This window comes from Diabrotica virgifera, chromosome 4, assembly GCF_917563875.1.
Source record: "Diabrotica virgifera virgifera chromosome 4, PGI_DIABVI_V3a".
In the NCBI taxonomy this organism is placed as follows: Eukaryota; Metazoa; Arthropoda; class Insecta; order Coleoptera; family Chrysomelidae; genus Diabrotica; species Diabrotica virgifera.
In genome coordinates, this window is record NC_065446.1 from 27,694,510 (window position 1) to 27,721,831 (window position 27,322).

The following is a 27,322-nucleotide window of genomic DNA, read 5'->3' on the forward strand; positions in this document are numbered from 1 at the left end:
AATGTTGTGGTTTTGGACTGAACCATTTTTAATTTTTTGAGATTTTTTAGTGGAATGTTTATCCCGCTCGGGAGCGTACTTTCCTTTTTTTTAAGGGATGCGAGTTTTCATAGGGGTGGGGGGTGGGTTGGTCGAACCCGATAAAATTTTAGCGCGTTTTGACTCTAAGCTTTAGGAATAAGTGTGATTTTCGACTGGAGCCGCTAGATCGAATAGGGGGACACAAAAATTCGCAAATGGGAAATTTTGATGAGATGTCAGAGTTTTCAAACTTTTGTAAAATTTCCGCCATAGCCCAAATATTTCGCAGTTCCCATACTTACAAAAACTTCGATTTTTTCCCAAACCCTACGGTAAGGGTGGAGTCAAAATGGGGTCAACTTTTTGACTTCACGCCCCAGTAGTACCCTTATGGCGAAACGTATCGAATCGCGCGAGGCATCAAAATTTGCGCATCGACGAGACGAAAAACATACGTTTTTTGAAATTTTCAATTTTTAATGGGAAATGTCAAAAATAAATTAAAAATAAAAAAGCAGAAAAAAAGACATAGCTCCGCCCATATGGCTACGATTTTGATCAAGCTTTTACAGTTGTAAATGGTTTGATGTGGCGGCCAAGTTTCGATCAGTGGCGCATCCATGGGGAGAAAAAAAGGGGGGGGAAATGGCGATATTTTCAACAAAACCTCAAAATTAGATTGTTGCTTTTGGACTTAGGATTTTTGAATTTTTTGTGTCGATTTTAACTCTGTCAGTGACGTGGTTACAGATTTTTTTAGGGGTGCGAGTTTTGCATAGGCGTGAAATTAGAATAAAACACAAAATGAGATTTGTGCTTTTGGACAAGCTTTTTGAATTTTTTGCGAATTTTTCGTGCCCGCTTTAAACCCTACCAGTGGCGTCGTTTCGGATTTTTTAAGGGGAGCGACTTTTGTACAGGTGTGCAAGTAGCAATATTATGAGGTATGTGCTTCTGGAATTAAGCTTTTAAAAATTTTTGAGAATTTTTGGTGGCGATTTCAACCTTGTCTATATACATAATTCACAAGTGGGTGTTTTTGTAGATCCGGAAGTACGAGGTGGTGAGATTTGTGCTTTTCGGGTTAAGCTTTTTGAATTTTTTGATGATTTTTGGTGCGGATTTCGATTCGGTCAGAGGCGTGCTTTCAGATTTTTTAAGGGGTACGAGTTTTACTTAGGGGAGGGGGGTGCGATTGTCAAAGGCGAAAAAATTTCGTTGGGTTTTAAAGCTAAGGGTTGGGAATAAATGTCACTTTTGACCCGGGGATACTACCTCGAACAGGGGCGTCACAAAAAAATCGCAAACTTGCGGGTTGAAGGAAACAATTGAAAAAAAGGGCTAAAAAGTTGAAAAAAAATTTCAGATGGACGTAAATCGGGTGCTTTTCAGAGAAGAATGTTGTGCTTTTGGATTTAACCATTCTTAATTTTTTGCGATTTTTTAGTTGAATGTTTATCCCTCCCAGGAGCGTACTTTCCTTTTTTTTAAGGGGAGCGAGTTTTTCATAGCGGTTGGGGGTGGGTTGGTCGAACGCGATAAAATTTTAGCGCGTTTTGATGATAAGCGTTAGGAATAAGTGTGATTTTTGACTGGAGCCGATAGATCAAACAGGGGCGGCACAAAAAATTTGCAAAGGGGAAATTTTGATGAAATGGCCAAAAATGACGATGTCGTCCCTCGTGTACCCAGACTTTTCAAATTTTTGTAAAATTTCCGCCATAGCCCAAATATCCCACAGTTCCCATACTCCACAAAACTTCGACTTTTTTTCCAACCCCTACGGTAAGGGTGGGGGTGGCTACTAAAATGAGGTCAACTTTTTGAGTTCAGGCCACAGTAGCACCCTTACGGCGAAACGTATCAAATCTCGCGAGACATCAAAATTTGCGCATCGACGAGACGAAAAATATACGTTTTTTGAAATTTTCAATTTTTAATGGGAAATGTCAAAAAAAAATTAAAAATAAAAAAAAATAAAAAAAACCAAAAAAGTGACATAGCTCCGCCCCCATAGCTGCGATTTTGGTCAAACTTTTATTGTTGTAAATGGTTTGATGTGGCGGATTCGAAAAAACAAGTTTCAATCAGTGGCGCATCCATGGGGAAAAAAGGGGGGGGGGGGGAAATGGCGATATTTTCAACAAAACTTCAAAAATGAGATGGATGCTTTTGGACTTCGATTTCTGAATTTTTTGCGAATTTTTCGTGCCAACTTTAATTCTGTCAGTGGCGTGATTGCGGATTTTTTTAGGGGTGCAAATTTTGCATAGGCGTGAAATTAAAAAAAAAACACAAAATGAGATTTGTGCTTTTGGACAAGCTTTTTGAATTTTTTGCGAATTTTTCGTGCCGGTTTTAACCCTGTCAGTGGCGTCGTTTCGGATTTTTTAAGAGGAGTGTCTTTTGTATAGGTGTGTAACTAGCGATATGAGGTACGTGCTACTAGAATTAAGCTTTTAAAAATTTTTGAGAATTTTTTGTGCCGATTTCAACCTTGTTATGGGCGTACTTTCGTTTTTTTTAAGGGGTGCGAATTTTGAATAGATATGGGGATGGTAATATGAGGTTTGTGCTTTAAGCTTTTTGAATTTTTTGCGAATTTTTCGTGTCAATTTTAACTCTGTCAGTGGCGTGGTTACGGATTTTTTTAGGGGTGCGAGTTTTGCATAGGCGTGATATTTAAAAACAAAACACAAAATGATGTATGTGCTTTTGGACAAGCTTTTTGAATTTTTTGCGAATTTTTCGTGCCGGTTTTAACCCTGTCAGTGGCGTCGTTTCGGATTTTTTAAGGGGTTAGAGTTTTGTATAGGTGTGTAGGTAGCAGTATAAAGATTGGGCTTCCAGACTTAAGCTTTTAAACATTTTTGGAGAATTTTTGTACCGATTTCAACCCTGCCATGGGCGTACTTTCGTATTTTTTAAGGGTGCGAGTTTTGAATAGGGGTGGGGATGGCAATATGAAGTTTGTGCTTTTATACTTAAGCTTCTGGAATTTCTTGCGATTTTTTTGTCGATTTTAACCTTATCAGTGGCGTGGTTTCGGATTTTTTTAAGGGGTGCGAGTTTTGCATAGGGTTTAAATTTAACAAACAAACACATTATGAGCATTGTGCTTTTATACTTAAGCTTTTTGAATTCTTAGCGATTTTTTCGTGCCGATTTCAATCCTGTCAGGGGAGTACTTTTTATCTTCTCTATCTCTATATACATAATTCAAATTGGGGCGTTTTTGTAGCTCCGGAAGTACGAGGTGGGGATTTCGATTCGGTCAGGGGCGTGCTTTCGGATTTTTTAAGGGGTACGAGTTTTGCTTAGGGGTTGGGGGTGAGATTGTCTAAGGCGAAAAAATTTCATTTTGTTTTAAAGCCAAGGGTTGGGAATAAGTGTCACTTTTGACCCGGTGACGCTAGCACGAACAGGGGCGTCACAAAAAATTCGCAAACTTGCGGGTTGAAGGAAAAAATTGAAAAAAATGGCCAAAAAATTTCAGATGGACATAAATCGGGTGCGTTTGACCGGGGAGGTCTGCGCTTTTGGACTTAAGCTTTCTAAATTTTTTGCGATTTTTTTGTGGAAAGACAATCCCTCCCAGGGGCGTACTTTTTTTTTTAAGGGGAACGAGTTTGTAATAGGGGTAGGAGGTGGGTTGGTTGAAAGCGATAAAACTTAGACTCGTTTGGAAGCTAAGGGTTAGGAATAAGAACCACTTTTTATCTGGGTGCTTTACCTCAAACAGGGGCGTCACAAAAAAATCGCCAACTAAGGGATTGAAGAAAAAAATTGAAAACAATTTTCAGATGGACATAAATCGGGTGCATTTGACCGGGGAGGTTTGTGCTTTTGGACTTAAGCTTTCTAAGCTCATTGCGATTTTTTCGTGTAAAGTTTATCCATCCCAAGAGCGTACTTTCTTTTTTCTTAAGGGGTGCGAGTTTTTCACAGGGGTGAGGGGTGGATTGGCCGAAAGCAATAAAATTTTATCCCGTTTTGACGCTAAGCGTTAGGAAAAAGTGTCTTTTTAGATTGAGGGTGCTAGCTCAAACAGGGGCGGCACAAAAACTTCGCAAAGGGGGAATTTGAAGAAATGGCCAAAAATGACGAACTCACCCCTCGAAGTACCCGGAGCTTTGAAATTTTTGTAAAATTTCTACTATGGACAAAATATTTCACAGTTTTTATGTGCAAAGCAACTATAAACCGCGTTCCAACCCCTACGGTAAGGGTGGGGGTGGGTACCAAAAAGGGGTCAACTATTTGACTTCACGGCCCAGTAGCGCCTTTATGGCGAAACTTAACGAATCGCACGAGGCATCAAAATTTGCGCATTGACGAGGCGAAAAATAAAACTTTTTTGAAATTTTCAATTTTTGATGGGAAATGTCAAAAAAAAATTGAAAATTAAAAAAATAAAAAAAAAACAGAAAAAATGAAATAGCTCCACTCCTATAGCTTCGATTTTGGCCAAACTTTTATCGTTGTTAATGTTTTGATTCGGCGGATTCGAAAAACTAAGTTTGAATCAGAGGCGTATCAATGGGGAAGAAAAAGGGGGCAAAAATAAGGATATTTCCAACAAAACCAGAAAATGAGGTATGTGCTTTTGAACTTTTAGGCTTTTCGAATTTTTTGCGAATTTTTCGTGTCAATTTTAACTCGGTCAGTGGCGTGGTTACGGATTTTTTAGGGGTGACAGTTTTGCATAGGCGTGAAATTAAAAAAAAAACATAAAATGAGGTTTCTGCTTTTGGACAAGATTTTTGAATTTTTTTGCGAATTTTTCGTGTTAATTTTAACTCTGTCAGTGGCGTGGTTACGGATTTTTTAGGGGTGCGAGTTTTGCATAGGCGTGAAATTAAAAAACAAAAATAAAAAATGAGTTTTGTGTTTTTGTACAAGCTTTTTGATTTTTTGCGAATTTTTCGTGCCGGTTTTAACACTGTCAGTGGCGTCGTTTCAGACTTTTTTAAGGGGTGCGAGTTTTGTATAGGTGTGTAAGTAGCAATATGAGGTTTGTGCTTTTGGACTTACGCTTTTAAAAATTTCTCAGAAATTTTTGTGCCGATTTTAACCCTGTCATGGGCGTACTTTTGTATTTTTGAAGGGGTGAGAGTTTTGAATAGGTGTGGGGATGGCAATATGAGGTATGTGCTCTTGGCCTTAAGCTTTTTAAATTTTTTGTGTCGATTTTAAACTTACAGTGGCGTGGTTTCGGATTTTTTAAGGGTGCGAGTTTTGCATAGGGCTAAAATTAAAAAAAAAACACAAAATGCGGATTGGGCTTTTGGATTTAAGCTTTTTGAATTTTTTGCAATTTGTTTTTGCCGATTTCGATCCTGTTAGGGGCGTACTTTCGTATTTTTGAAGGGGTGCGGGTTTTGTGTAGTCTATATATATTTTTTATTCATACAATTTATTATGATTTTAACATTCCTATGCTATTATTAATCTGTTTTTGACCTTTCTCCCCACTATAAAACTTATAACCCGAAGAATATATAGAAACGGCCCAAGAAGTTGTTTGCGGACAAATTCGCAGGTTCAGAAGAAGAATGACGCAACCGCATATTGCAAAATTCTTAAGAAGAGCAAAAAACGAATTTTTGTTATCAAAATCATAAAGTATGATCAAAATTAGCCATTCACCACACCGTGGTCAGGATCTCGAGATATAAGCGTTTTTTGGGGTGTGCCGCTTGTTTATGAAGTAACATAACTTTTTTCCTATTATATATTTTGACTTCAAATTTTCCAAAAAACTTCTTCATGAATTATATTTTATTGTTGTGTTGGTTAAAATGATAAACTAAAAAGTTTGTCACTCAACTTTTTTAAGTAAACATGAAACTAACGAAATATGATGGCAAAATGTTTAAAAATTAACAGCTCCTTTTTTAATGTGTTTAAATGTTTAGGACAAATTTCATTGTTATCTACATACTTCAGAGATCAAACAGTAAAATTTTCAAAAGGAAATATTTACAGCGACCAAAGATACAGCGAGGTAAATTTGAAAAATCATCAAAATTGATTTTCGGCATTTTTGGATAAAATTTGATTTTTGAACATGTTTCACCAAATCTACATAAAAATAAACTTCATATTCGGATTCAGCGACCTCGAAAACATAAAAATAGACCAAAATTGGTCATTCACCTTAAATTTGATTTTCGTGGTCGGCATAAAGATTGCTGCCGCTTGACTAAAGAAAAGTATGTATTTTTTTTATTGTATTCCTATGAGAATTCGAGAATCTGGTCAAGATTGGAGCGCTGTAAAACCTAGACAATAAATAAAATTAAACAACTTTATAGCCAAAATTGTTCATTGAAAAATCCTCTACAAAATCGCTATGATGTTATTTTATTGTGAAATGAACGGAAAAAAGTTATAACCTCCAAAAGGAAACTTCTTACAAAATTTTCTCATATTTTTATTTATAACTTTTTTGTTGGTCACTTGACGATAAAAAGAAATATATATAAAATTTTAGAAAATTTGATTTGCTACATTTTATGTGTAATTAAATTTTCTGTAGGATTGCAAGTTTTTTATTAGTTGGGTTTTTCCTATTTTTAGGTCTATCCACATCGGATTCTGTCGACCAACCAATTTTTAAATCCCTTACTTTATTGAAGTCAACAATACAAACCTTTCTATACCGCATGTCAGGCATGCGATTCGGTGTATGGAGAATAGGGCTACTGCAGACTAAATGAGAATTTTGTTGACAACGTTGCCGCTCTTAACGACAGCGGTTGTGAAATGTAGTATTAGGCAGGTACTTGTAGAGGATTATCCCTGTTAACTGCTGTGAAATACTAAAGGAGGATTTATTTATGAAAATTCACAGAATGGCAGTCTCGCTTGCAATATACAACCATATACTGATTCTAACGTTTGAAACGGAGAATAGAAAACAAATTATCATAATATAGCAACGGCAATTACTATTGTTATCTGTTCTCTGGCACTAGATGGTAATAGACAGATATATTGTGGGAATTCTTCATTTATTATGTTCCAAAGTCTTTTAACCCTTAACCATCCAAGTTATGTTGGGTCAATGGTAACCCGCGAGTATAAATCCTGCACGATTTTACATATAGGGGAAGACCGCTATGAAGTGGACAATTTATTACAAATCGTTAAATTAATATATTATGGATAATAAAATGATGTAAAAACTACAATAATAGAAAGATCCAGCTATCTACTTATAAAATAAACTGTTGAAGAAATTTTAAAAAATTTGTTATTTTAGTAATATTGAAATTTAAAAAAAAGTTTCATGTGTCCATTTCATAACATCGATGCATTGAAAAGGACAGCGGGGGTTTTTTAGAGGACAGTAGTGGTTGTGAAGAAGATATTTAAATTAAAAGAAAATAATTGCTTCAAAATAAACTTTATTTGGATTGGAACCGTTTAGGAACAGTTATTACAATAAATGATTCGAACACCCTTCAAGCCACAAGTTTCGTGTGTCCATAAGGAGCATATGAAACACTTTAACCAATCTGTCTTGCTGCACTGATGTGGTCTCTTGCAATAAACACAATCATTATTGTGTTTCACTTCTTTATCGTCGTCCCTGGTTTTAGCGTTCATTTCGTTGGTATTCTTTGATGCAATTGGCTTTTTTTCCTTGTTGAGTTTTAATCTGAAAATTGTGAAATATTGGTTTAGAGGAATGTCATCACTAGAAGCTCACTATCACTAGGATTCTTTCTGGGGCCGTATTCATGTAATGGTAAATCGTCGTCACTTGAATCATGTAGGGATAATTCGTGTGACTCATCTGAACTTGAAGATTCTTTAGTGAGGGTCTCTATTCTCTTTTTTTGTAGCCGCGGATACTTTTGGCTTCTTCTTTCTTGCTGCTTCTTCCAAGAGTTTCTCCTTTTCGGGAGTATCAGTTATCACTGTCGTTTTTCCCTTACGAGGTCCTCGCTGGATGCTTTTTTTGGGAGGTGCCTTAGGATACGGTCTCAGTTGTTCAGGACTTATAGTAATTTTCGAGGTGGACGGCTTCAGAGATGAGGTGGATGGCTGCGGAGATAAGGTAGACGGCTGCGGAGATGAGGTAGACGGTTTCGGAGATGAGGTGGACGGCTTCGGAAATGAAGTCGATGAACCTTCTAAAAATTGTTCGGTTGAACACGTAGAATGAGCACTTGCTGGCTGAGCAGTAGTTTCGACTCCTTGTAAAATATTTGGATCCGGCCTATCTGACACATATGAAGAGAGGAAATCGTCATCAGAAAAGATGTTCCGATTGTATGGATTGCCGAAAATGCCTTTGTTATGATTGCTGGTGAAAATGCATGAAGGAAAGCTTCGTTAGCACATGAGGCTACCTCGTAAATTGTTACGGTTTTTTCTGGGTTAGACAACATCCAAGAATTCATTGTCGATCTATATCTAGCTTTAAAAGGTCCATGCACACAAACGTCTAATGGCTGCAGCCGATGACTACAGCGTGGCGGAAATGTTAGAATTATGATATGGTTTTCCTTCGCTAACATTACAACTTCAATTGTTGTATGCGATTTATGGTGATCCATTAAAATCAGGCAAGGGTTTTCTGCAGTTGGCTTTACAAATTTTATAAAGTGCTTCATTGCCTCTAAGAACGCTCCTTCTGTCATCCAACGGCTAGGATTTGCAAGCCCTAATGCACCAGCGGGCCCGTCTTTCAACATTATTTCTTTAAAATGCACTCTGGAAAAAATAAAAGATGATGGAATCGTTCCACCAGAGGCATTAATAAATCCAAGCATAGTAACTAAATTTCCCCTTTCAGCCGAGGTCACTTGCCCGACTTGTTTTGAACCTCTTGTTGCTAGCACCTTTGGAGGATTTGTGACGGTTGGACAACCGGTTTCATCTAAATTCCATATCATGTGTGGCTTGAATTTATATTTTTCGAGAACTCTCTCCAAGTTGTCATAAAAATTATTGACATTTGTTGGATTGAAAGAAGTAGCTCTAGAAAGCGAGGTATTTTCTGGTTTTCTTAAACTCAATGTCGCATTTCTTTTCATAAAACCACGCAACCAGTCTTTTGATGCTATCTGTCTTTCATTCCAATATGTCGGTATAATTTCATGTGCTCTAGCGTACTGATAGGACAATTGCCAGACTTGCACGGTTGTAAGCCCGTAACACATCTTTGACGATGTTTTCAAATACTTAACCAGCAGTTTTTCCTGATCAAGGGAGAAAATACGTTTGTTGCCTATATCAGGTTGATGGCGATAACCTTCTTCCTGGCTTTTAGCTCTTTTACAAATAGAAGCTAGGTAAGACTTGGAAATATTATGTGCCGCCGCCACTGATCGAATCGATTGATTTCTATCACAAATTTCTGTACGGCAGTTTCGATTGCTTCACTGGATGGTCGTATCCTTTTTTAGGTTTAGATGACATCTTGTTAATCTGAAAAGAGAGAAAATGGATTAAAATTCGATTTCACAATTGATTTTGAAACAACAAATATAGGTACGGAACGTCAAATTTAAACAAAGCCGTTTAAAAACTAATATTTATTGACGAACTTGTCATGGCGCTTTGAAACGGACAAGAAGTAGTAATGAAAACGACGTCCTTTTCTACACACCTTGTTGTGTCCACTTCAACACCATAGCCAGTTAACCTCAAGATATCAAGAAAAAATACGAGTAAACAGCATTTTAAAAGTTCTACCGCAATTATTATCTTACTTAGTAAACTAGTTTTAAAACCCATAATCCCAAATGTATTAAATTTCAATAGCTTACCTGTGACATAGTTCGATATTCTCACAAATAATTTACTTTTGAAGTGAATAATAATAAAACGTTTGCCGCGGACAAACTAGTAACTACTTTGAAGCGCAATTTCGGTGGTTTAGCACAGTGTTGCCAAATGTTACTGTAAATTTCTTTGTCGTTCAATCACTTAGGACTTAGGACATACGGGAACTGTCCGCTTCAAGAACCGTCCGTTTCATAGCGGTTCTCCCCTATATGCGAAATATGTTATGTTATAATTAGTTTATTTTATTAATTAAACGTTTAGGAAAAATATACAAGAAAATAAATGGATACAGATCATAATATACATTATTATTATGAATCAAACATAAACATTGCATTTTTTGCAGGTTGATAGAAAAAGTTACAAAATAATAATAGAAATATTTAAAAAACGCCAATCTGAATACTTTTTTTCCGACTTATTTATGTTCGACCTGTAAAAAAGAAATGAAATTGAAAAATTAAGGATTTTAGTCAAACTGTCAAAAAGTCTAGGGTGTTTTTTACCTTGAAATCATTTGAAAACTTATGTTTTCAAAAAAACACTCGCCCGCACGCACGATGGTCGTAGGTCAACTGAGTGAACAAGTGAACTGTGAACTGAGAGTAGTGAGTAGTGCAGTAGTGGTGGTACTTAATGTAGCGTGATGTAGTGGTGATGTAGTGTAGAAAACGCTGTGTCTAGGTACACGCTAACGTGTACGCAAATAAAAAAGTTAGGTACACGCTTAAACGTCATCAAGTCAGTGACGTCACTATTTAGCGTGCACTCTGACTGGGTTTTTTGGTACACGCTAATTTGAGCCGCGTGTATGCTGTGGTAAGTATCTTTAAGTATCGCGAGTGTCAGAGTGTACTTAGAATTTGTCTAATTGTTTAACACTTTAATATTGATTAGTAAAGAGTTTTCTTACTTTTATTTGTTTAGTGTTTTTTTAATGAACTATGGAATGTGGATAATTATTTAGTTCTTTTAATGAGTTTAACAACATTCTAAAACAGTAGGGGAGATATGCCTGAGACGGCATACTTTTTTTTTAAATGTTTTGTAATCGATAATCGATAGAGTTAGACATGTAATAAATATCAAAGTCAGTGCTAGGAACATTTACATAAATATAACATTATTTTTTAACAAGGTACATATTATAGTTTTTTTCTGAGAAAATAAATTGTAAAGTATTACATGTGCCATCTCACCCACATTCATGTGGGTAAGATGGCATACCCTTGAAATAAAGTCACTAATCTCGACTCATAAGTCACAAATAGTTTTTTTTTTTGTAGTCTTGGGTACACCGGCACAGTCGGAATATGACCACTTGCCACAAATTTGGCAAGATTAGTCATTTGGCACATCTTAGTCAGGTTTTTCGAGAACGAGATAATGAAAAGAGGCCATTACAAAAAATGCAAGCACCATCTTCCTCGTCACTTGTCTCAATATCGACGGAATCGATTTTGTAGGTTCGAATTCCTCTTAAAACGATCCATAACTGTAACGACAAATTTCAATCATATAACAAAATTAATGCAGTGTAAAAACGCATAAGGGTGAGATGGCATACCTATGCCATCTTATCCACCTGCTTACTATGCCATCTCAGGCAACATTGCAATCATACCGTTTTTTTAACTTAATTTTTCTTAAGCACATTTTTAAGATATACATCGATACAGGCGTGATAGGCATAAGGTAAAGGAACATCACAAAATTTAAAAACTTAACTCAGGTGTAAAGACTCGCGAATTATAATGTGATACAAAAAAAGTCAATAAATATTTTGTCCTACTTAATTAACATTCCAAAGGCTACTGCTGTCAAAATAAAACTAACATGCATAAGTTCAACAATGTTGACAAATTTTAACTTGAGGAACTGAAAACTGTCAAACTAGGCACCAAATTTGGAATAGTTTACGAAAAACGCGTGATATGCCATCTCAGCCAGTATGCCGTCTCAGGCATACTTCCCCTATGTAAAAATAAGAGACAAAAATTCGTTATTAAGGGTAGCAGAAGTATTAAGATAAAATATACAAGGCGATTGATTAATGTGATAAAGCTCAGTAGCTCCGCTATATAGTAATAGATAGCAATAAAAGTTGGTAACAAAAATTGTAGCAAACTTTGAGCTTCATATTACAAAATTTGTTAGAATATTACAGGGCGCGTTCGATAGAATAGTGGCAGACCAAACTTATGTTTTTAAATTGAACAACCTATATTTTATTTTATGTTCGAAATCTTCTTAACTTCCCCATCCCAAAAATTTAAAGTTTATTATGTTATATAGGGCATTTACAAAGTTATAACCAATTTTCTATGAAAATCGTAACAAGTTCAACTCCCTGTATAAATAAAAATAAACACTGGTTTATTGGTTTATAAACTGGTATGTATAATTAACTTACGTATAAAAATTATTTCAACAGTGTTTTGTACATGTCGTGTCAACTAAATATTTATTTTGCCTGTCTGAATATATACTTTTATATACACATCGATTTATTATTACTAAGTTTGAAAATTTGAAACATCTGAATAGTTCTGCTTCCCTTCCCCTAATATTAATAACAAATATTTTTCTATCAAACAAACACTAAACATATCAAAATAGCGTGTACCAAAATATACAGTCACTGCGCACGCTAAATAATGACGTCACTGGCTTGATGAAGTTTAATTCGCGTGTACCTAACTTTTTTATTTGCGTACACGTTAGCGTGTACCTAGACACAGCGTGTAGAAAATAGGAGAATTCATAGCTGGCCAGTACCGTGCGTCAATTGCAATATTGGTTAAATTGTCAAGCTAAATTTTTTTTTGGTCAATATTGACCCACCGTACCAGTTGAGGGTTAATAATTTTCGATTCCAAGGAATTCTGACATATTTTTGTTTCAGTTATTCAGTTATCAACAGGACACAAAACTTACTATTTAAGGTTTCTACATATTATCATGCACTCATCGTTTCCAGCACGTAGCGTTTAGTTTCCGAAAAATATTGATTTTAATGGTTTTAAATATGAACAATTCACACTGTTTAGAACGTATCGTATCAGACATGATACTTTCAAGTAAAGGAATATATATCGTTATTCGAAAGTATTCTGTGGAGGAATGAATATCTGGATTAGGTCGATTTTTCATGAATTTATTCACTCTTGGAATACATAAATCTATATTCAAATTTTCTAGACATGGCATTATTTCTTTAAGCAAAGCATTGAAATTTGTTTCTGCATTGTTGCGTTTGTCTTTCAAAACAAGCAGCGTATTTAGAACAGCATTCTGTGTAGAGCTTATAGCCAAATTTTTTGTTGCAATAATTTGCTCAGAGGTAACGTTATTGCGAGTACTTCATTTAGACAAAACAAAGTGATAATAAAGCTGCAATTTGATGAGATCGCAAGTATATGCGTCCTAGCTTTACTGGAAGATTCTCTTTCGTTCCATTCGGAAATCAAATTCAAAGCTTGCAAAATTTTTTCAATCGATGCTTTAAACTGCAGAACGGAGTCGTGCCGTTCTACCCATCGCGTTTCACACAATCCAGAGAGCTGATCACCCAATGTTTGTTTGAGGACATAATTGCGTTTAGAAGAGGCTTTGAAAAAAGATATTATTTCCTTCATTACCCCTACAGCATTTCTCACACATTGAACGTTTGATGATTTCAACAAACTCAAATTTAAAGCATGATTGAAACATGGACATCGTACAGCTATATTCATTTCTTTTTTAATTTCTTGGACGGCTCCTTGTTGTTTTGATGTCATTACGCTGCATCCGTCTGTACAAATTCCTACACAATTTTCCAATGGTAAACGAAATTTTTGAACTTGTTTTATCACTGATTTTCCTAAAATAGTACCATTCAAAACCGGTTCCAACGTATCGGGACTGAGCTCATAGTTCTCAGAATGACAATCTATGAATGACACAAAATCCTCCCGCACGTTGTTACCTTCTAAGTATCTAATAACAATCGACATTTGGGAAACATGTGCTATGTCAGTAGTTTCGTCAAACATAATGCTGTAATATTTAGCATCACTAATTTTTTTCACGATAACAGACAAAATTTCGTCTTTACAACATTCAATCAACTCATTTTGCGTTCTTTTGCTAATATATGTGGCACGTGACGACGTGTTTCTTAAATGCTCTTCTAAAGTTTTGTCTCCTGCTTCGATTCTGAATCGAAGAAGCTCTCGGAAGTTTCCCTCATTATTTGTCACATTGCTTTCTTCTAACAATGGCCCGTCATCTCTATGGCCACGGAAAGGTATACATTGTTTGGCTAAAAAAATTATAGATCGAATGATTGGTTTGAGCCGATTTCGATTATCCTCTATCTGCCTGGCTCGAGCACTATCTATCAAATTTCTTATATCTAAAGATCGGTTTTCGTAACATTTTATAAAATTATCGCTCGATAAAACCGCTTCAATGTGATATCGATTTGTATTATGTTTATCTAGCACACCATCCATTCCAAATAATTTTGAAAATTTTGTAACTGGTGTGGTAACCAAACTTTGCAAACTTGTTGCTTTATTTTTACCACCTGAATTTGCGAAGATAGCACAGTGCTTACAAAAAAGTCCTTTCTTCAAGTCCGAAAACGCAATCCAGTTATATTTTTGGAGATGATCGTATCTCAAGTACCGCTTAACTAACTTGTTATTTTTGTTATGTTCAGAAAATGGAAATGAGTAGTTTTTTTCCGGAACCCACGTATTTTTCAAATAATTATATTTTTGAAAGTCTCCCAAACCACTCAAACCATCAACAACTCGACCAATGTCGTAGTTACTAACTTCATTGGACTTTTCTACAGCGACTTGCTTTAGAGTATTTTCATCATTAACTGATGTTTGTAATGTTGAAACTGTTGTAAGTCGTTCTGGCACTACGAGATTCTGTTGAGAAGACGATGAGGAAGATGACCGGGATGACCCATTATCACCCACATCTTTAATTACTTTCTTCGGAACAACAGAAAAATACGAATTCAACGTATTCGTATTGTTTGCCCTCTTCATTTTCTGAAAAAAAGAACATTTGTGATTCCGGCCAAACGAGAGATGGATATGCCCAGGTTTTTTAATTTGAGCCTAATAATAATTTGCAGTCACTTTTCGTTCAAATCGGAATCTATTAACTTTTGTATTTCGAAATAGCATCCTATATAGCGAACATCTGCGCTGGACGAGAGAAAACTGCAGAGTATTATGTACTCATTGCTGATGTATTCGTTCCGTTAGCAAACAGAAAATTATTCCTAACCTATCTATGGATTTTTACTCACCTGTCACCCTGGAATAAAATGATGATTACAATCCGGCAATATATATAGTGCACTGCACCTATGTCACCTCTATAACTACGATACGATAGTGTATATCGGGTAGACGATAGATACTTCAGAACGTTCAAATTTCTACACAATACACAACGATATAACTTCCATAAAAAATATGTACATAGGCATTCTTATGTTTCTGTTTCTACACTGGACGTCGCCGGTGTCGGGATTCGCGCGGGAGGCGATGCACTTGCATTGGCGTAACCAGAGTTGAAGAGACAGGCATTATGATTAATTATCATTATTACAGATTGCAGTATCTAGGTATTTCAAAATCCGTATGTGAATCCATTCAAAATAATTAATTTACAGAGTAAATAATTTAAAATATATTAACATAACATTATCCTGTGTTACTAGACAAGTTTATTTAAGGTGCATTGCCACCTTTGGGGGGGCCATGGCCCCCATGGCCCCCCCCTTATGACCGCCCTTGGTCCCGGAAACATGTGCAGTGCCGGAAACATGGTGCATGATATTCAAATCTTAAATCTTCAATCTTAAAATTATCTCTTTCTTGAAAAAAGTGTCAGTAGAGAACAGACGAGGTCTCAAGGAGGGGGCAATTGACTCCATTGCCCCTCCCTTGGAACCGCGCCTGAAAGGTAGGTAATAAATTAAATCACATATCTGTTATTTTTGTGATGTGTTCCTGCCATAAGAAAGCCACATATCCATTTCAAATATAAAATCTCTAACAGTTTTAGATAAATTGGAAAAAATCGATTTTCATTTTGTAACTTCAAAAAAGGCTGGAATTTTTATATGTGCACATTTGTACTGAGGTAAGTTAGGTTCAATGGGACTAAGTATTTTTGGTTCCAAAATATGCGATTTAATTTATGACCTATCTTTTTGTTACACCCTGTATTTATATTCTGGTAGATCTTTTAAAGATTTTGTATTAAGTTGCGATAACTCTTTTAGGTTTTCGTTGTATTTTCTTACTTCAACGTTCTCTCCTTCACTATGGGTAGAATGTTTAGCAGAGGAGTATCTGAAATGGCAGAAGTTATGGTAGCTATTCGAAGAATTAGAGATTTCCTCTTAAACGAAGAATACGACCCTAATAGAACAAATTTCGCTATGAATGGCAATGCAAACAGTGTAGACGATTTTAAAGAAATTGTTAGTTTGCAAAATTTGACTGTAAAATGGAATTTAAGTTTCAGCTACAATGCTCTTGAAAATATAAATTTAAATATTTCTGATGGACAGTTAATAGGAATTATTGGACCTGTTGGTAGTGGAAAGAGTTGTTTGTTGCAAACAATACTGGGTATGTATCACATAATTTTTAAATGATTAGTTGCAAACACCGCTTTTAGACGATTTCGATAGGATTCAATTTCTTCTGACAGATGTTCGTTAATACGTTAGGTACTTTTACTAGATGATGATCCTGAGGTCACTATAGTCTATCTTCTTTGATTTCAGAACATTCATTAATTTCCATTATAGTCATCCATAACAGTCATCTTTAGCTATTCCTCCTCCTTTTTTTTCTTCCATATTGAGTAAGTTTCATCCATGTTTACTACTACTAGTATATTATTTGAAGTTTGGATACTTCAAGTTCTTCCAATGTTTCTCATCCCGGAATCTTCAATTTAAATCTAACTATTAGATTTGAGACAACTGTCAACTTAAATATTTGAAAGTAATATTATCACTATCCAAGAAAGTTTAATCAAACCCCAAATATATGTTTTATTTTCTGATATCCAGATTTAGCCATACGGCTCTAACTCCCTCTAAGGGGAAAATTCTGACACATCCCAGATACCTACACAGTATCAAAAGGATTGATCTCTGGTGGGACTCTTTCCGTGTTATCGAGCCCTAGGTGACTTGGTATGGTGGAGTATCTCCCAAAAATTTTCGTACACATCTGCCCGTCGAGAGTAGCATATCTTTCTGCATGATCTTATAAAGATGTTCATTTAGACCCAGCTTTTTTGTTTTCGAGAAGTTTCTTCGGAATGACGCCAGTAGTAGACATAATAATAGGTATCGTCTTTGTACTTTGCATTCTCCATGGTCTTCGTATTTGAATTTCCAGATCTCTGTACTTGACGATCTTTTCAATAAATTTAGTACATAAATTATTGTTGTTACGTATTTCCACAACAATTAGTATTAGTCGCTAGGGCATCTATGCCATTTCGTTCGTTGCAATCCGTGACTGCACGCCGGGGTTTGTTTTGGTTGGATTAGACAGAGCAGCATATGTGCCTCCTGATGAGAGTTTCGAAACCGGTAGGGGTGCTTGCTGCACTCTCTGATTGGACTAGAATATGATGCGGTTGTATTTTTCGTTTTGCAACGAAATTGAAAATGGTTATTCATTTTTTATTTACATGTTTACTCTGATTGGAGTACGAAGGGAACCATTCTCGTTTGAACTTTGCCTCTGGAATTTATTTCTGGAAGATAAATATGTGTACCAATTTTAGTTTTTCTCAATAGAAGCGTTCTGGAGTTATTTAAGAAAAACTAATTACAAGACGCCATCTTCAAAAAGCTCTAGGTCCCTTAAGTTGTGCTCACAACGAGGCGCCGACCCTCGCTCCCTGGTATCCCTCGTACTGCTCGTACCATATTATCGATCGCCAGATGCATTATTTTAAATGCGAGCGTTCATTAAAATGAAGAGTAGGATACTAAGCTCTAGGCTAGGATATGATGCGATGGTCTCCGTAAGTTGTGCTCACAACGAGGCGCCGACCCTCGGTATCCCTGGTATCCCTCGTATTGCTCGTACCATATTATCGATCGCCAGATGCATTATTTTAAATGCGAGCGTTCACCAAAATGAAGAGTAGGATACTAAGCTCTAGGCTAAGATACGATGCGATAGGCTACGATACGATGGGCTCACTACTAATATGTTCAAATCATCCATATAGATGAGATGATTAAGCTTCGCTACTACAGTATTGTTGTTTTTTAATGCTAAAATCTGAGTCAGTTGAGTTTAATACTTGGGATAGGGGTTTCATAGCTAAACAGAACCACAATGGACTCAACGAGTTTCCTTGAAACAGGTCCAGGACTTTCTGATTATTATTATATATAATTTGTTTAAGGTGAACTTGACATAACTGAAGGTAGTATGAGAGTTCGAGGTCAAATATCCTACTCTTCCCAGGAGCCTTGGGTTTTTGCAGCCACTGTTCGTCAAAACATTATTTTTTGTGAAGAATACGACAAAAAAAGATACCAAGAAGTTATACAAGCTTGCTCTTTAGAGAAAGATTTTGAACAGTTTCCAAAAGGAGATTTAACTCTTGTAGGTAAGAAATTGGTTGGCAAACAACTTTTAAACCGTGTATAATGACAGTATACCATAAAACATCGGCACACGTGAAGCACTCTTCAGTTTGACTATATTACTGTAAAAATTCTGAAACCAGAGCAAAGACGTTTTCCTATGTATCATTTATTACTAGAAAGCTTTCGACTGCGTCAAACATAGAGTTAATAAAACTGCTACAAGGTAGAATAATAGACCAGAATGATTGATATTCAGTCTTAACACTTAAGGCCAATCCTTTAAAAACATTATGGTAAATTTCAGGTGGCTATCCCTATCTCAAAAATTTCTTTCTGCACGTAAACGTTTACGTCTTTTTATATAGACTGACCTTTCTTAGACCGGGAGATATTATACAGAAGTTCAGCCACGATTTTCTAAGTCCTGCCTTTTGCAATACTGGAAGAATAGACGATGTACTTACAATCTGTGGAAACATCAACAAATTTCATGTGATATTTTCCTGTAAAAATTAGATTTTCCCAAAAAATAAAAATAGGGTTTTGCGATGACTTTCTAAGTCCTGCCATATCCGTAGATAGACAGGATACTATCGATTTTATGAAGAAAATTTTTTGGGCAGGAGGGTTGCAAACGGGGTAACGGAGTATACAGGGTGTCCCAGACTAATTTACCCACGCTATATCTCTTAAACGAATAGAGATTTTCGAATGGGACAAAAAGTGATCTATTCTACTTGTAATACACTTTAATATGGCGTAGAAAAAAATCATCCCCTAAATATTCATCCCTTAGTTACAACCCCTAACTTTAATTTTTTTAATAGCACTCTGTATATTTTTTTATAGTTTTGGATGTGGTCTTCTATCGTCTATTCAACACATTTTTTGAAAATAAAATCGGTTCGTAAATAACCAAGAAAATATCAGTTTAGTTTTGTTAATTATGTGTCCCAGACTGATTTTTCCAGGCTATATTTCTTAAACGAATAGAGATTTTCGAATGGGACGAAAACTGATCTATTACATTTGTAATACACTTTAATATGGCGTAGAAAAAAAAATTATCCCCCAAATATTCATCCCTTACTTACAACCCCTAACTTTATTTTTTTTACATAACACCCTGTAAGTTAGGGATGAATATTTAGGGGATGAATTTTTTCTACGCCATATGAAAGTGTATTACAAATGGAATAGATCAGTTTTTGTCTCATTCGAAAATCTCTATTCGTTTAAGAATTATAGCCTGGATAAATTAGTCTGGGACACACAATTAACAAAAATAAACTGATAGTTTCTTCGTTATTTACGAACCGATTTTATTTTCAAAAAATGTGTTGAATAGACGATAAAAGACCACATCCAAAATTATAAAAAAATATACAGGATGCTATTAAAAAAATTAAAGTTAGGGGTTGTAACTAAGGGATGAATATTTAGGGGATGATTTTTTGTACGCCATATTAAAGTGTATTACCAGTAGAATATATTACTTTTTGTCCCATTCGAAAATATCTATTCGTTTAAGAGATATAGCATGGGTAATTTAGTCTGGGACACCCTGTATATGTATACAAACATGTAAGGAAAATAATGAAATTTTCATGATTTATTAGCCTGCCAACTAAATAAACTAAACATATTTATTTCAAAATGATAAAAAAAATATTGGCATGACGTCTCCTAATGTTTAAGTATACTTGTCCCTTGGAAAATTCTGCGGAAAATTCTCACCCTGATTCCATGATTTTCTTAGTCCTGCCTTTAAAAAGTTATAATACTCAAATACAATCAATACCTTTTCGGTACTCGGCAGGAAGGTTAAACGGTTCTTGTAAGACGGCAGGAGTCCTAGATTTGTAAGAAAATTCGTGAAAAAGTCAACGATTTTCTGAGTCATGCCATTTTGCACATGTTTCAAGAATCTTAATATAAGTCTATTTACAAAGAGGCAGGATGGTTTTATGGTTATTTTGTATACAGGGTGGGGCATTAGTGTGACAAAGTCCAATTACTCGTTTGTCGTAAGATATACGAAAAAAGTTATTTAGGTAAAACATGGGCCACAGATAGGACTATGATTTAACAGTATTTTCTAATATACAGGGCTACCCGTTTTCACAGGGTGACACAAATTTATGTTTTTTTTAAATGGAATACCCTGTATATTTTTACATTTTTGGATTCTACTCGATGTGTTTTTTAACAAAATATAGTGTTTTGAAATATTATACGAGGTAGTTTAAAATATAATTACGTTTTTTTGTTAATTTTGTAGGAACATTCACACCCTATACATATTGTTAGTGATTTGATATCCAAACTTCTATTAATTTATGTTTAAACGATTTTTAATATAGTCTACTATTGTCAGTTATTATTAGTATACAAAAATGTTTAATTTTAGTATACGGGGTTGGTTGAAACTCGGAATGAGTATTTTCTGAGTTTTCTTAAATGGGACACCCTGTATTTTAGTATTATAATAAAATGATATTTTATGGTACCTTTTTCTTTGTTAAGCATTTTCTATACAATATTTATATATTAATTTCGGCAGTAAATTGATACAGACAGATTACTCAGGTGGTTTTTGGGGTTTCTGAACAAGAATGTCACATTAGAACAGATCTTTACCTAGTGCTCGGGATGACTAATATACACGCCATATTCTTAAATTTCGAGGCTTTCAGACACTAAAGTGATGCAAGTAGATTACTCGAGAAGTTTTGTGGTTTGCTGAACAGGAATACGCCATCAAAATCGACCTCCAAAAACTCTCTAAATTCGAGATCAGTTACCCTGGGCACCAGGTGCTCCGAGGGTCGGTTGTAATGTTATATTCGTGTTCGGCCATTCCAAAAACCCTCGAATAATCTGTTTTCTTTAATTTATTGCCGATATCCCACGAAACTCCAGATGACGTGCCTTAGCAGCAACTCTGGGCACTAGGTGATTCGGAGGTCGGTTCTGCTTGCGTATTCGTAACTCCATAAACCTCCCAAATAACAAAATTTTGCCCTTAATACACTGATTTTGACAGGTTTATGCACTTTTGGATGCATGTTATGCAAAAATGCAATTTCCACCCATTTGTATATTGTACACCTTTTCCTGATGTTATCCTGAACACAATGCAAAAAGTTGCAAGTAGATAGATGCTGTATTTAAAAATCGATTTATTCTGGTGTTGTTAGTGTTAGTACATTTTGCTATCAAATATAGGAAACAATATCAGGACATTAAATAAAATAAAACATTTTTATTTTCGGAGAGTCGCATAAATGGCCCGACGTCTATTTGTTTAACAGTGTTTTATTTCCATGAAACGTGATTTACGTTTCATGTTTCTTTGAAGTGCGGCCTGCCTAAGGGAGTTAAAGCTCTTTACAGATGGTGCGTTGTAATTAGTTTTTTATATCTCCAGGACGCTTCCAATTCGAAAGACAAAAACTGGTCCGCCTTTTTTTCTTGCAGAGATAAATCGATTCCATCAATTGCGAATCTCTAGAACCGGTCATAGGAATCTTTTTTGTCTTTCCCTTTTAGGTATTTTTGACACTAGATTATTAAATTGTGAGGTATTCTAGTACTAAAAGGTACTCCTGCTTTAAGTCAGTAGGATGCACGGTTTTCTGGAAAAATCCATTTTAAAATTTTTCGTTTGTTGAATTTGAAAAAAAATTTAAAAAAATTAAAAACAAAAACGGTGTATTTGCCGACTTAAAGCAAGAGTAACTTTTAGTACTAGAATACCTCATAAATTAATACTCTACTCTCAAAAATGTCTAAAAATTTAAAGACCAATAAGTTATGAGATAAAATATTTGTTGATCTACCCAAGACTAATGCCTATGACCAGTACTAGAAATTCAAAATTGATAAAATCGATTCATCTCTGGAAGAGAAATAAACGTAGCAGTTTTCGTTTTCCTAAATAGAATTTTTCTAAATTCTTTTAAACTCAAAAAACCAAAAAACGAAAAATTTTTCAAATCGATTTTTCTAGAACACTGCGTATTCTTCTGAGTTAAAGCAAAAGTACCTTTTAGTACAAAACTATCCCAGAATTTAATAATCCAGTGTCAGAAATGCTTAAAAGTTAGACAGAAAAGTTATTCGATAAAATATCCGTTTCCGTACCCAAAACGGACCCCTATGACCGGTACTAAAAATTGACAATTGATAATTGACATTTAACTTGACAAGATAAATAAGTGTACCAGTTTTCGTTTTTCCAAATAAAAGCGTTCTGCAGCTATTTTAAAGAAACTAATTACAAGACTTCGATATGCTTCTTCTAGACGAAGCATATCGAAGTAGAGGTCGTCCGCCAACCAGATGGTCTGATGACATCAAACGGATCGACAGAAACTTGATGCAGACAGCACAGGACAGAAATGCATGGAGAATACTGAGGGAGACCTATATCCAGCATTGGATAGATCCGGGTTGAATTATGACGATGATGAATTACAAGACGCCATCTTTAAAGAGCTCTAGCTTTCCACGGAAGCATTTTTGAACTAGGTGAATTGAGTTAAATTTTCTTAAAATTATCTGAGGAATCTCCGGTTTTCGTTTGTTATGAGAGCTTCTGGTATAATATAATGGGTAGGTAAATTCCCTACTATAACCAATAAATTGTAAAAATTGTTTATTTACTTTTATGGCGTTTACTTAGATAAAAATATTATCTAATCACTTAAAATAAAGATGTTACAGTTTGCTATTAGATTTGAAAAGTGTGTAAAAATTCCGAGACATTATTCAGGAAAATAATATTTAATAGGATACGATTGTTTTAATGATATACAAATTAATTTTTTGTATTATTCATCTTTGCGGTTATCCTGCCAAGTTGTAAACGGTTTTAGATTAGTGTTTTTTAAGCATACTCGACATGGTATGACTCAGAAAATTGTGGTGATATGAATATGTTTGTATAACACCCTGAAATAATTTTACAGACACACAATTTAATTTTTTTATACGAAATAATTATACAACCATCCTGCCTCTTTGAAAATAGATTTATATTAACCTTCTTGAGATATGTGCGAAATGGCATGACTTAGAAAATCGTGTAATTTTCCACGAATTGTCTTACAAATTTTTTAACTATATATAGTAAAAAAGGTGTAACTAAACATCCTGCCATTTTGAATGTCTACTGAAATTATTTATTTTATAACAAAATTTATTTTATGACTTAGAAAATCACGGAACCAGAGTGAAAATTTTATACAGAATTTTCCAAGAAACAAGTGCAGTTAAACATTAGGTGACGTCATGCCAACATTTTTTTGGTCATTTTGAAATAAATATGATTAATTTATTAAGTTGGCAGGACTTAGAAAATTATGAAAATTTCATTACATGTTTGTATATTTGTATACTCCCTTAGTCCTTTTGCAACCGTCCTGCCCAAAAAATTTTCTTCATAAAATAGATAGTATCCTGTTATTCTATGGATATGGCAGGACTTAAAAATTCATCGCAACTCCCAATTTTTTTTCATGGAAAATCTAATTTTCACAGGAAAATGTCACAGGAAACCCGTGGATTTTTCCACAAATTGTAAGTACCTTCTCTAACCTTCCAGTATTGCAAAGGGCAGGACTTAGAAAATCGTGGTTGAACTTCTGTTAATATCTCCCGGTTTATCTGGTGATTGTCCTGAATCGATAGGCTAGTGGATAGTCGATAGTCCTCAGTTTTTGCTACCACATGGCGAATAAAGCTAAAATTCATGAAAATTTACATTCCTTGTTTTCTCCTGTACTATTCATATGCGAGCCGAACTGTATGCGAACGCTATATTCGTATAATTTGTACGGCAGGACGAACCGCTTACGAGCTGTTCATTCGTCACAAACCACGGCCTGTCGATTATTGGGACGAACACAAAGAAATTTCGCAGTCCAATTTGAACCGCGTACGCAGCGATATTGTCTGTTGTCGTCGCGTCGAGATTGAGTGAATGACGTGTTTCAAGAGATAAGAAACGTGAGAAACGCAATCTACCTAAGTAATTTTTATTTTATAGTTGATAGAGAAATAATTATTGCTGTCTGAACAGGACTCGAGTTCTCTGAAAAGACCATTTTTATTTAATGTGGTTAAGATAAACATTTGAATAGAGGATAATTACCATTTGCGAAAAAATGTATTTTTAAGGAATTATTTCATGATGAATTCTGAAGGGAGCTTTTTTGATGGGGGTATTTTATCGGCGGGCTATTATTCTGCGGCTATTTTATCTGCAGGCTATTTTGTCGGAGCTATTTTGTGTGCGAGATATTATGTCGGGGCTATTTTGACGGGGCTTTTTTGACGGGGCTATTTTGACGGGATACCGATATTTTTAATTGTATTAGCTCGATTCCCAATAAGCTCACTACTGGTCCAGATGGCGTCCCAAATTTCCTGCTGAAAAAGTGTGTTTGTACGATTGTTGTGCCATTATTTTTATTATTTAATAAATCCTTGGAAACTTCGACGTTTCCGATGGCCTGAAAGGAAAGTTATATTGTACCTGTATTTAAGAGTGGTCTGAACGATAATGTTGAAAATTACCGTGGTATCTGCATCCAATCTGCTATTCCTAAGCTGTTTGACTGCCTTGTAGCTAAGCAGCTTTCTTGGTCTTGTCGAAATTTACTATCTGAGTCAGAACATGGTTTTTGCAAAAATAAGTCCACTGCGACAAATTTGGTATGTTATCAGTCTGACCTTCTTACTCAGATCAAGGATCGTAAGCAAATCAATGCAATATATACGGATTTCTCTAAGGCCTTTGATCGTGTGGATCATCAAGTTCTTTTGTGTAAGTTGGTCTTGTTTGGTTTTCATGCTGGATTTGTGGAGTGGATAAAAAATTACTTAACGGGTTACAGTCAAAGGGTGAAGATTGGTAGTCATCTCTCCGATGAAATAAAAGTAAGCTCTGGAGTTCCTCAGGGTGGTTATACTTCACCTCTCCTTTTTAACATCCTTGTTAATGATATAATTGACTGCTTTCGTAATAGTAAGTGTCTAATGTTTGCTGATGATTTAAAATTCTGGAGAGTTATAGAAACGATTAGATACCAAGATTTGCTACAGGAGGATTTAGATTGTCTACATGCCTGGTGTGTTCAAAATAGACTTAATTTAAATACCAATAAGTGCTCTTTCATAAGTTTTACACATAAGGTTGGGAGGGTTGAAACGAGTTATACTATATGTAACCAACCACTCAATCGCGTTTCCTCCATTAAATACTTAGGTGTCATTATGGATGAAAAACTTTTGTAGAACACATTAATACTACTTCTGTTAAGGCATCTAGACTTCTAGGTTTTGTTATGAGAAATTGTGTTTTTGAGACTATTATTAGAAAAGGATTAATAAGGATAATTATTGAGGATTATTGAGAAAAGGTGTTTTTCTGTGGTAGCAACGAGATTGGATTATTGCTCAATTGTTAGATCCTTGTTGGAGTACTGTTCGGTAGTTTGGTCTCCTTACTATCAAAACCATATTGATACGGTCGAGAGGATCCAACATAAATTTTTACGTTACTGCGCATTCAAATCTTATCTAACATTAGTATCGTTCGCGGTAACGATTCCGTACTTGTCCAGGACAACTTCGCATGCGCACTTTAAAAATCGCATGCGCACTTTAAAAAAGAGAACGCTCTTTTTTAAAGTGCGCATGCGAAGTTGTCCTGGACAAGTACGGAATCGTTAACCACGATTATTCAACTGTAGGGTCCCATCTCTCTCTACTTCCTCTCAGATTACGTCGTGACATCTCTGATGCGGTCTTTCTGCATAAGTTGATTAACGCACAAATTGATTGTCCAAGTCTCTTGCGCCAAATTGATTTTAATGTTCCCTATCGAGCCCTTCGCTATCATAAAACATTCAATGTCTCTTACCACAGAACATCCTATGGTTTTCATAGCCCAGTCGGTAGGTATAGGTATGGGATTATTGAATATTAGTAATGTTGATGTTTTCATTTCATTGGATGAACTGAAGAGATCTCTGGCTTTATGATGTTCATTGTTGTAAAAATGTCTGTTTCATTATTGTTAATACGTCTTGTTAAATTTAGTGTTATATGTTAGGTATATTTGTTACATATTATATTTTAGGTAGGTATATTGTGATTGTTTGTATTATTACATTGTATCTTCTTATGTGTACTACTTTTTTGTGTTGATGCTATTATAGTCTGGGCTGATTATCGGAGAATAGGCCATTTTTGGGAAAAGTTATTTACCAGCAATTTTATTGCTGGAATCGAATCCTATGATTGTATATATTAATAATATAGATATGCAAAGTCCGCAGATAGTGTGCTACTTTTTTTATAAACAAAATGGCGCCCGAAAATCGTGTTTTTTTCAATTTTTGCTCTATAACTCCAAAGATTTTAACTTTAGACCAAAAACACTCAAATAAAAATTCACCGCAATTAAATTCTGCATAGAGACGTGTTTTTTCCGATTTACTTCGACGAAAACTTTTCCCGGAAAAAGCGGGTTTTTCCAACAAAATCTTTAATTTTCAACTAAACTTTTAGATAAGTAGTTGTTAATCAATAAATAAATAACTTGGTAACGTAAAAGCCCTTTCCGTATATATTATTATTCCAGAAGCCGATGGAAATTGAATGAACAGTTTAGTAACAAATGAAATGTTAATTAAAAATTTACGGTCGCTATAATAACGACAATAATTATGATGAATAAGAATAACTACGATTTTTTCATAAAAAGACACTATACCTGTCTAATGTACTTTACAGAATTGAAATTGGACTATTTAAGCGGCCTCAGGAATATTTTAA

At 35.2% G+C, this 27,322-nt stretch overlaps 1 protein-coding gene across 1 annotated transcript in view; it reads left to right on the plus strand.

Moving 5' to 3' along the window:
- The window catches only part of LOC114349326 (ATP-binding cassette sub-family C member 4-like), a 148,472-nt gene that overhangs the window by 49,708 nt on the left and 71,442 nt on the right, over window positions 1-27,322 (plus strand). Inside the window, exons 7-8 of the mRNA XM_050648982.1 lie at window positions 16,127-16,478; window positions 18,289-18,495. Of these exons, the coding sequence (XP_050504939.1) occupies window positions 16,127-16,478; window positions 18,289-18,495 (559 nt within the window). The remainder of the gene's footprint in view (window positions 1-16,126; window positions 16,479-18,288; window positions 18,496-27,322) is intronic.